Here is a 12010-nt window from a genome sequence, read left to right as displayed (position 1 = left end):
TTTTCAGAATAGTCAATGTTTTCATAGATTCTAAATCCTTGACAGAAAATTAAAAAACACTTTTATTTACTTTTATCCATTTCGAATCGTTCCGAAATTTGAATGATACACAATGAAAAGATAGCATATCACAAATTCTCTTTAAATTCCCTTAAAAAAAAAAACGCTTGAATTAACTCCAAGTTCATCGAAAATCCAAGCACGGATTCCATCATATTTCTTATATCGAGCGAAGATCAGAAACGAAGGAAGTATAAAGGCCAATTACCGTCACGAGAGATCGCGATAATTTAGAATCGCTCGAAATAGATCCCGCTCGTTCCCGCGTTACTATGATAAGACTCGTTGCGCGTGCGTGGAGGAACGGCAATTCTTTTCTACCGTTGCGAAGAAAAAAAAAAAAAAAAAAAGGATCGGCGTGGCAGCTCGGTGACGAGGCACGGTACAAGGATCGGTACACGGTAATCACAGCTTGAGCACCGTATAATCATGAAAAGTCCTCGGCGCAACCGTTCCTATTGTTCCTTCCTCGCTCAATGAATTACATATACGGAGATGGTAAATGGTAACAGGCGTGAGCGCGAATTCGCGCGAGGATGGAGAGAGAGAGAGAGAGAGAGAGAAGACACCCACGGATATTCAAATCGCATGCGGCGTTGGCTCGCTTCCTACCGTGGGCCCCATGACTTCACCTCGTCTCGTGGCTTTTTAGAATGAATGGACGCGCGGATCCAGGACCGATTCTTGCCTCGTCCGCGAGACAAAGCATCGACGGATTCGCTGTCGTCACGATTTGCATAAATTGCAAATGCTCAACGTCGAGGATGTTTATTGAAATCTCGCCACTTTTATAGCTGAATCGAGTCTTGACGCTTTTCGTTTTCGTATTTACGAGGTGATCCTCTTTTTCCTTCCCTTTTGTTTTTCGTTCAAAGCAATGAAAGAACGAATCATTTGAATGAAAATCGCTCTTTTCTTTTGGTTCCTTTATTTTTTTCTTCTTCCTTCTTCTTCTTCTTCTTTTTTTTTCTCGTTGAAAGCACGAAAGAGCGAATCGTTTGAATGAAAATTTGCGCCGTTTAACGGAGATGTGCACACGATATGGGGAAGATATATGTCATCATCGGGGAGAATAATGGATGGACACTGACGGCTATAAAATTTGCGACAATATTTCTTAAATCATCTTTTACAAGAGGAACGATATCGAAGATATGGCGAAACGTGTCGAGTTGGCTCGCTCGATAAAAGTACCATCAAAATTGTAAAAATTTTCAAATTACAGAGGGTTATATATATATACTTTTCGATAGAGTTGAAGATTAAATTAAATAATTAATTTCGAAACGCGTTACGATTACTTAAAAACTTAAACGGTTTTTATAAATTATTACGAAATGAATTGAAGAAAAATCAATTTCACGGCTGGTTTAATTACTTTATTCCAGTTTATTACAGCCTATCGTAACAAGAAAACCATTTTCCACCGATAAACGTATCCACGTTACACAACTCATCGAGATTTGTTCTTGTTCCATCCACGATATTCCTCTTCCTCCATTAATTACATCGAAAGAATTTCCGATGCATCTAATATATATATATATATATAAAAGGTTAGGTTATATTATTTTACACGATTAGAAAGTTACCTGATATAACGTGAGCTATCCAGCTTCGGGGAAACCGGTCGAAGATCCGCTATATAATAAAAGATCCCGATCTTTTTAAGTAATAAATGAAGGAAGGAAAATTTTGATAACGAAACATAATATAGAAAAAAAAAAAAAACCAAAAAAAAGTATATATAATCTCACGATCCAATGTTAAAAATCTAAGATCTTTAACTTTTTCCAATTTTCAAAAATATTAATTCGAATATATCGATTCGATGGCTTCTCCTTTGTACAAGAAATTATAGTTTCGTCGTATATTTTTACTGGGAAGAAATTTCATCGAGAAACACGGTACGCGGAAACGTTATTACAATTGTGTAGCATTTTAAGCGATGGCCCGAAGGGAAAGGTCCCTCATAAATGCTCGGCATGGAATGCACGCGCCGAGGTAGAGGAACAATTTATCGCCCCGTATCGAATATTTCGAGTCGCTCGACGCATTCCGGCGCCGATCTTGTCCGCACCAAATCTCTACGGGCCACCATAAAATATCCCCTGGAACAGCCTGTCGGCTCAGATTTACGGTCGATCCTATCGGGCCCGCGTTTCACGATTCTGTCCATGGTCAAGACGGCCACGCGATAGATTCGCGAGATTGACAAAAATATCCGTCCAAACGGATCCTCCTCCTTTCCTTTTTCTTTCTTTCTTTTTTTTTTTTTTTTTTTTTTTGGAGATTTTTACGTCATTTTTACATCATCGTAAATACCATTGGCCAGCATCGTTGGTTTTTGCCGAAAAAAAATATACGAAATGTAATTATGGGAACAAGGATTACGTTAATTAATTTTGAAATGATGATTATATATTTAGAGAAAATATTTTTAAGTTGTAATTTGCTTTTTTTTTTTTTTTTTATAAGTATACGTGTATAAATAACATGGAGTAATTTAAAATTCATTTTTGAATAACATATATATTTTGTTTGATATTGACAAAGAATGAAGGGAGAATGCAAGAATAATTAGTCCATCTGGATCAAGTTGAAAAGTTCGACTTGAGGAAAAGAGAGGAATAAAGGAAGAAAATAAATCAAAAGAGAAATAAAAAAAGAGAGATATAAACTCGAACAACAATATTTCTCATAGACACATTCTACAAATCTTACGGATGAAATGAACAATGGATGGTATTTTTCCATTTGAAAAGAAACCTGGCCACTCCACTTTTCTAATCGGCATTTCAATTATCTACATAATTATTATGCTACCGTTCTGCCATTGTAATAAATTAGTATCGGTACAAACGTAACCGGGACCAGATAGGAATCGACACGGTCATTTGAGAAATATGCCGTAGAAAACACGAGTGTTAAAGGCAGGAAATATAACGAAGAATGAAACGTTTTTTTAATCCGTGCATCTCTTATCGTATTTTGTAACAATGAGTCTATTTCAGGAACACGTAAGCGTTTCAGATCGGAAAAATGTTTATCCTTCCTCCCGTTCCCCGTTGTTGGCCAGGAAATTACGAGGCGGAAATACATCCAAATTACCGGCGATCCAGAGAGATAATGAATTTACTCATTTTCCTTCCACAGTTAATAGATTAATTACATGCGGGAGAAGAATCTAATATCTTTCTTTCTTTCTTCTTATTGTTTTCCTCCTCTCACGTTTTTAATTATCCTTCAGATTTTTATGAATCATCGTGAAACAATTTGCGAAACAAAATCTATAGCGATCTGACAAAGTTATTATCAAACATATATATTATATAATTTTGTTTCTGGTAAGAATCAACTATAACATTTTTTTTTTCTTTTGATAAAGAAATTCAAATGCAACAAAAAAAATTTTAACACGTTTCTATAATTGCAAAAATGCATTAATTTTGCAGGAAATAATATTATGAAATACAAAAAAGCCCTTTAACACCGCAGCCATGTACGTTGAACGATAATATAATTTGTAACATCCGTGTTCTAAATTTTTCTAAACGACCAGAGAGAATTATTAATTGGATATTATCCAATACCCACTTAACAGATATATTACTGCATCCTCGCTCCATAGAACAAACTTGATAACTTGCACGCGAGTTAACATAACATTCTTGCTTTGATTCGGTATAATGAAGCTAGAATGCCAGCCCCGTTGATTTCGCAGCAGGCCCCAACACGGGGCCACGCAGGCAGAACGAGGAATTTCCTTGGCAACCGGGAATTCAGATTCGTCGTTACAAATGAACCTGGCTATAATTAGGTAGATAGTATCGTGTGAGAAGGTGCGCCAGAACACTACCCGCCATATATATATATATATATACGTGTGTAACGCTCTATGTAGATGGTTTGTCTAACGACGCGAGAAGGCAATAGCCTCGAACGAGTAAATCGACGTTGCTGCGGAAAAACCTTGCCATTGAAACAAACGCTCACTACCGCCTTCGCCACGCATTCCCCTTATTCCAGTGTTTCCCAATATTTTTCGTTGTCAGGAAAAACTCTTTTTACAGTGTGATTTCACGTGAAAAAAAAAAAATATATATATATCGAAAATGTGGAACAAAACTTTTTTCATTTTCAATTTTAAGAATATGAATAAAATTGGTACGAAGATAAATAAGAAAATGTGAGATAAAATTTTTTAAATTTTTATTCTACTTTATTTTTTTTTTTTTTTTTTAATGTAGAATTCTCTTTTGTTGAACACTCTGTAGAAGATGTAGAAAATACACGTTTGGTATTTTCGATTATGAAATTGATGCGATTGAGATTTAAGATAAGAGTCGAGAAAGAGAGAGAGAGAATTGCGAAAGAATATATGGCGCCTTGTGGATTGTGAAATTGCAAGAATAACAGTCAGCAAGAGAAGGAACGAGTATTCTTATAAGTTTGTTATCGAAATTTTTTTAAAAAGTGACTTTATAAAGAAGATAGAAAAGATAGAATCGACGATATATTTTTTTATACAGTTGCATGGAAAGTGTCGCGAAGAGAAGATGAAACAAACACGAACGCAGTTGCGTCCTCTTGAAAAAGTGGATTTGTACTAATGAGCTTGTTGCAGAAGCATCACTAGAAAATTCCGATATTTTGCAAACATGGTCAAGATTTGATCAATAAAGTCCATATTTTCTCGTGAAAAGAAAAAAATAAATAAAGAAATCAAGATATTCAAGAAAACAATTATTTTTACCATTGCACAGATAATGATCCAATAATATCGTCGCGAAAACCGTGTAATTTAACCAGGATGAGTAGCTACTTTTCGATATTTATTCGATCGACGATTGACACAACGATAGAAAGGAAAAACCACAGGTAAAAATGAAATTTACACCTGTGGTCTTATATGCGACAAGCATTAGTCATGTCGACGCTTAAACATGGCGATATAATCGCGTATCTTACGAATCGTTGAGTAAAATCCACCATCAAACGAGCCTTTATCCCGACAGATTTAATCGGCAACAACTGTTTTAATAGCGATCATAACTGCGTTGAAACGATGATGAATCGCGCGTGTATAATTCGTGTAAACGCGCGCCTCAAAAAACGAGATCACTCATTTTTCACCGCGAAACATTGAAAAATTTACGAGGGCACGCGTTCTACCGTGAATCGACGAAAACTTACCGTGCCACGCAAAACGCTAAACGAGCTCTTTCTTACCAATTCCTAAGTGAGTTTCTTTGGTGAGATCGCGTAAACAATTTTTTAATATAATTATACGCTGCATTTGACTTTCGTGTCGCATACGTGCATTAATATATGCATCTAAACCTTGGATAAGCGAGACAAAATGCGAGACGAATCTTCTTAACACGAATAATATTTGAACAATATTATTAGAAGAACTTATACACGATGTTCCACGATGGTCGGAAGATAATTTAATCAAATCATATTTCGATGAATATTATTTTCGATAAGAATATTTTGTCTGCAATTCAATTTTGCCAATTTCGTTAAGCAGCATTCTAGCGTTAAGAGTGAAATAAAATTACTTTTCACGCGTGAAACGTAATTCTGTGAAGAACACGGTGTTACAAAATAACCGAGGCAGAGAACTTTTTCAATTAGCCATTCTACATAGTATCGGGCGTCCCTCCTCACTCCCGCTGTCTGCCGGTTGTAAATGACTGTTAGGGAGGACAAGGCAGGTGCATGTACCTTCGCACGCCTTAATATATCGACTATACTATACGCGGGTTTCTCTCGCATCGGTTATTCCACGCTCGCACGCCCACGCGCGCCACGGATGTAACTAATCGCATTCCACGATTAGAAAATCCAGGCGTGCCCTCGACATCGCGATGCACATGTCCCGATAAAGTATGGTATTTCGCGGCCATGTTGCGCGTTTCCGTTTCAACCGGATGACGGTGCATGTTACACCTCGAGAAAAAGGGAGAAAAGAACCGGATCGTTCTTTTTAGCTTCGCGTGATTTTCAATTCGATCTCGAGTGTATTTATAATATTTTATACGTTAGCCTTTTTTTCTTTCTCTCACGAATATTCAAGAATAAAAATTCACTTATTTATGAATATATTTATCGAGCATTTTCGAATTATTCTATCGAAATATTTTTACATTTAATTATATTAATAATAAGTTCCTTATCATTGTTATTATATCGTATCGTTTTATATTCCGTCTCATTTTCCCTCGTATCTTCGGTCGTAAAGTATCCCGCCCGAAGTATCTACCGGCAATTTAAACAGCAATTCGTACACTATAAACGCTTCAAACAAGAATTAATAATATTCATAAAGGATATCTCAAAGACATCGACTCCTCTATAATATGATACCGGCGATTATGCGAGTCGTTCTAAAGTATGGGATGGAAAAGAAAAAAAAAAAAAAAAAGAAAAAAAACCACACGATCGTCTTTAAACATATACCAAGCTTTCGACGTTATTGTTTTTCATTGGATGATAATTCCATGGAAAGAATGGCGTTGTATGGAAAATAGACGATCCGGAATTACCATGTGCGCAACGGAACAAGATGAAAACGATTATGATGTACGTTGCAACAAGTTGAATATGCATTGTCGTCATGAATTATTCTTTCTCCCTCCCCCCTCCCCCCCCCGTTTAATAATGTAAACTCTATGTACTCACCTCAACGACGAAGTAAAGAGGATCACCAGGAAGGGCTTGAACGGCGAGGTAGCGGCTGGCGGACACCAGGGGTTGAAGGCAGGACCGCGCAGCCGTGACACCGCTACCACGCATGCTGCATGCTTCATTTCGTCGCCGCTACGCCCAGCGTCCTCACTGCAATCATATCAGTGGAAAAAGAAAAAAAAGTTGGTTCAACGTGTTTACATCGTTTCTATCATAAAACTATCGCAATCGAAAGTTTGAAAAATAAATATCCCTAATGGATGTTGTTTCGAGAAATATGCGAGAAATTTGTAATTGTAAGGGTCAATGGATGGGATGGAAGAGACGATAGGTGACGAATTTATGCAGTATATAGATGGGGTAATGTAAGATCATACTTCGACTCTTCGTTTAAATGACATCGTTCTATCTTCTATTCTGTACCAAAGGGCAAGAAGCTTTAAAAAAATCGAATCTTCAAAAAAGAAAAAAAAAAATCGATCAACTATACTCCAAATAGCGTGGCCACCGATGACCGAACACATAAACGTTCCTCGAAATAGAGAGAAGAGGACTACCGGGATTACTTCATGCCAGGCTATTAGACCAGGGAATCACGTGGCAACGAAGATAACAATGTACGAAAGAGCCGATAGGGATATGCAAATGAAAACGGTAACCGGTCGCACAAATCACACTGGCATTTCCAGAGATCCCAACCGGTAGGAACAGCAGAAAGAAGAAGAGGAGGAGGAGGAGGAAGAAAGGGAGGAATAAGAAGAAGAAGAAGGCCTCTTTCACAATACGTGTGTTGAATCTCTTTCTGGATGTTGGTCCACGGTAAATCACAGAATCGCTCCCGGCATTACTCCATTTTCATCTCTGTGGAACAAGAGACGGTCGCGTGGATGGAGAAACGGGATGATCTCGCTCGCGCCGAGCCAGGCAACCGCTCATAAATCGGCCGGACAATAAGTTCTTCAAAAGAAAAGAAAAATGCGGATCCACCGTGGAATTTCAAACCCGCTCGAACCGATTAATTGCATCGATTTCTACCGAGTTTTCCTCGTATATCTTTTGTACGAAGAACTTATTACATTAAACCTTTGTTACATTGCATCGTGTTTCCGATAAGTGTTTCTGGAAATTCTGGAAAAATTTTGGGAATTTGGAAACACATTCTACTTGCTCTTGTACTACATTCTTACATTCGAAGAAAAAAATCTTTGGACGGTAGAAGCAAGAAGAACCACGTATCTTGCGTCAATAATTTGCTCTTTTATATAATACATATACGTATCATCAAGGACATAAATGATTCTTGACATACTTTGCACCATGCATTCTGCGCAACCAAGTGGCTTTTTGCCATCGTGGCGGCAATGGTAGTTTCTTTTCTCCTCCACGTCCTCGACACGACTATTTTGGGGTCGTCCCATGATTCGACGAAGTCGCCACGGTAATCGACGAAATTGACTAATGGACGATCCACGAGAGAGCAGAAAGGAAGAGAAACCATCTACCCGCGAAGGGATGATCGATGGGATCCATTACCGAGAGACGCGTGCAATCCGCCCACACCCCGAGGAGTCTGGCTCTTTTCTGTCCCTTTTCCTTCTTCCCTTCCCTCCACCCACCCTCCGTACATCCACCCTCTCACCGTGCTCCCTTCTTTCTCCCGCACATACCCGTTGTCTATTTCTCTTTCTCAGCTGCCTCTCGGTTTGCAGCACGTTGATGCATTTACTCGCTTACCGGTATAACTGCCGCGCCATTATAAAAGCCGGTCTCTCCTTCTCCCCCCTCCCCCCGATCCAACCTCCTTTTTCTCCCTTACCCTCCTCTCTACCATCCCTCTTTATCCCCCTTTTTCTCTCATTCTCTATCTCTCGTTCCTTCTTGGACCCCATTGGATAGCCAATGCATTTCGCAGACGTTCAACCTGTGTCCCTATAGCATTCTGTTCGCGATCACCGACCCCGTGCACGGACTTCGGAGGAAAATCACGGAGGATCAATTTTTGCGCGCGGATCTCGACAGGTACTTGGTCGTGGAGGACGATAGGGGGTGAACCGTCGAGGTATATCATTTGTGAATACGACGAAACACTCGATGCTATTCTGATATAAAAGGTTTTTTTGATGGAATACTTCAAGGGATAAGAGATCTCCAACGAAGACGTTGCGGATAAATATTTTTATAAATTTTAAATTGATGAAATCCGATTGGATATAGATAGAATATTTATTTTTCGTCTAATCGAAATAAACTGCATTGCGCATTTCAACGAAATATCCATTTCAAAAAACAATATCGCACTAATTGATTCTAAAATATAAATTTAAGATACTATTTTTCTTTTTAAACATTTATTTGTAAAGTTCTGTATTGTAAGAAGAACAAAATATTTATTTGCATTTATCTATCTCAAAAATCTATTTTCCCCAGCTTTGGATGACGAATACTCGTAAGAATCCTCCATTCGGAATAACCACCCATAACGAATGCCATCCGCGTTACCAGTCTTTTATTACCGCCTCGTCAAACGATCTAGGATGTTTTACAAGCGACACCGGCGACCTTTGTGCCGGTACCGATCTCCGGCAATTAGCCCATCCTTGCATCATCAGTATGCAGATCTCGATCGGATCGAAAGAACATACTTGAATGGCGGGTGGATGCCTTTTCTCCCGATCGGCATCACAGCCACTCGTAGCGAATTCGAAAACGGAACGAGGATTCCACGGATCGGCAGGGATGAAAGTGGCGATCGACGAAGCGTGTGCACACGCACGGAGGCCGATATCCACACGACGGGAGCGCCGGCGACTGGTTTTATCGTTCGACGAAGTGCGACGTGCATGCACGTAGGAGGCGGTATATAAACAATGTGAACTACATTCCAGTGGCATGAGTAACCGTGTCTTGCGCACTCTCGCCACTTCTCGTCCTTTTCTCAAGCGCCGATGTTGCCCGCGCGTACAAATCTAATTACCTAGCAACCTACCTATCTGGGGAGAAAGAGAACGAATCTCTAAAAATGGCCGGCGAAAAGATAACGAAAGAACAAATAGACTGTTTCATTTTTAATCATATTCGTCAATTATGTGGAAGTATATGAATAAATCTCTTTAATTGTGATAGTAATCTAAAAATATTATGAATTTTGAGTTTTATTATTGAATTTCGCTAAATTCAATATAATATTTATTAATATATAACAAGGATTTGATATTGTTCGATTTTCATCGAAGTAATTTTTTACTTTTAATTATATATAGAATATATAGAAATCTTATTTTGAAAAATTAATAGGAATTTGATAAAAATGAGCTAATCTAAATACCAAATTTATATTAGTAACCGGTACTCGTGAAATGTGCAGAATTTCACGAATTTCCGGTTATGCGAGTGAGAGTGAATGTATTAGTTCGAACTGGATTTATATACTGATTATATAGCGCTTGATTATTCAATGACAGTGTTCGAAAAAGTACAAAAGTATTCTATATATTAAAATTAAAAATATTTTAAGAAATATTATTTTATTTCATATTTATTTTATTGTATAATAAACTAATTGTTTAAATATTCTTATATTCTATATCTATATAAGAATTTTTAAATTTTAATTTGATTTCTTTTTTTTTTCTAAATTTTAAAAATATAATATATATGACTTTTCATATTTTAATAATCTCTTAGTAACATGTAACAAAAAACAGTCATCGATCGAAGATAAATATTAGTCAATCGATCATTTCGTTCTATTTATTGCATAGCTTTCCAGGAGCATCTTCTAATGGACCGTTACCCGCATTTATCAACGATTTGATCGCGTAGCCATATGTATTTCCGATATGCCGGTATATATACGTATTCCTTTATCTAGACTTGATTGTATGCTAATGAAAATGTAAGGTCAGTATGTTACGCTATCGTACTTACTTAGAACCCTATTTCTTTTTTCTTTCCTTTCTTTCTTTTTTTCTTTGCCTCCATCTTTTTTTTTCATTCCACGTTACTACTGAAGCACGCTTCACACAAAACACTGCTATCATATTTTATAACGCAGCCTACGTCCGATATACGCAAACGAGTTTTATCGCATTTCACAACGACTATTGGCTGCTTGTTTAAATGTCACAATGCTCATAAAAATCACAAAACACAAAATTTACCATAACTTCATTGCAAATTAATTTTCACATCACGTACAAATTCGTTTATATCTTCTCGTATACCATTAGCAAACTACTAAAATGCGCGGGAAATACATAATGAAGTGATGCGCGATCTCGCGGTTAATGTCTCAAGTACAAAAACCAGTACATCTTTTATGTCATTCGAACCTACAGAAGTTAGTAATTAAACCTACAAAAGGAATGTGGTTTTTCCATTTTTATTTCTTTCTGTTTGATCGTTCCTTTGCTATTCTTACAAAACAAAATCAGAAAAACAGAACAGGGAATAAAACAAAACTAATTTCAAAAACAGTCGCAAATATGAATGTTAGCCATTAAATGAAACCTTAAGTCCCGTTCTTATTTTTCTTGATTTTATCTTGACTACACACGCGCAATCTATTGGTTTTTTTCTGAACTCTTTTCATTTGTAACGATAATACATAGAGGGGGATAAAATCTTGTAAATGACTATTCTTTTAAAAATTAATAAATATTAAAATCAAAAATTATCTATGATGCAAGAATTAATTAAAATATTTGAATGAATTATTATTCATAAAATATATAATATTATTTATATTGTATTATATTATATATAATAATATAGATTATAGATAATATATCAATAGAAATATTCTATTTAACCTTTTTATATTTTTTTCACATTTTCAAAACATTAGTTCTACTTGATATTTTATTATTTACATTGATTATATCTTAAATACAAAAAAACATTTATAGTTTATATTTATCTTTTTAAAGTACTTTTTTAGGAATATCGAATAAAATTTCTTATCATTTTGATTGATTTTTGTAATATTAAACAGGGAATTTTTTACTAATATAGATTTTTAATAAAATTAAATAATATATATGATTATGTCGTAGACAAAATATGTGAAACTCACCCGGCAGTTCGTGTGTTAAAAAATGCATCAAGAATGCACCGTATTCGTCCTACGCGCCTTCATCTTTCTTTCTCCCACTTCCTTTCTTTTTTTCTCCTTCCACCCACGATTCAACAAATGCATTATGCGTGCATGCAGTTCGCCGCGCATTCTAGTAAAGTCCCTGATCTCCTGCCCTTG

General features: G+C 36.7%; 1 protein-coding gene across 4 annotated transcripts in view; it reads right to left on the bottom strand.

The window, feature by feature from the left end:
• LOC100864479 (protein expanded) overlaps window positions 1-12010 on the bottom strand; it is an 83449-nt gene that overhangs the window by 30887 nt on the left and 40552 nt on the right. For 3 of the 4 annotated variants that reach the window (XM_086907354.1, XM_086907357.1, XM_086907355.1), the window contains exon 3: window positions 6751-6906. In XM_086907354.1, the coding sequence (XP_086763480.1) occupies window positions 6751-6864 (114 nt within the window). In that variant the 5' untranslated portion in view covers window positions 6865-6906. Of the gene's footprint in view, window positions 1-6750; window positions 6907-11830; window positions 11911-12010 lie in introns of those variants that run through there. The other variant, XM_086907356.1, reaches the window with a different exon arrangement.

This window comes from Apis florea, unplaced genomic scaffold (assembly GCF_048593485.1).
Source record: "Apis florea isolate Af1SG1 unplaced genomic scaffold, ASM4859348v1 contig_2839_pilon, whole genome shotgun sequence".
NCBI classification, from domain to species: Eukaryota; Metazoa; Arthropoda; class Insecta; order Hymenoptera; family Apidae; genus Apis; species Apis florea.
The sequence above is the reverse complement of the archived record's forward strand: the minus strand, read 5'-3'. Positions and strand labels throughout refer to the sequence as shown.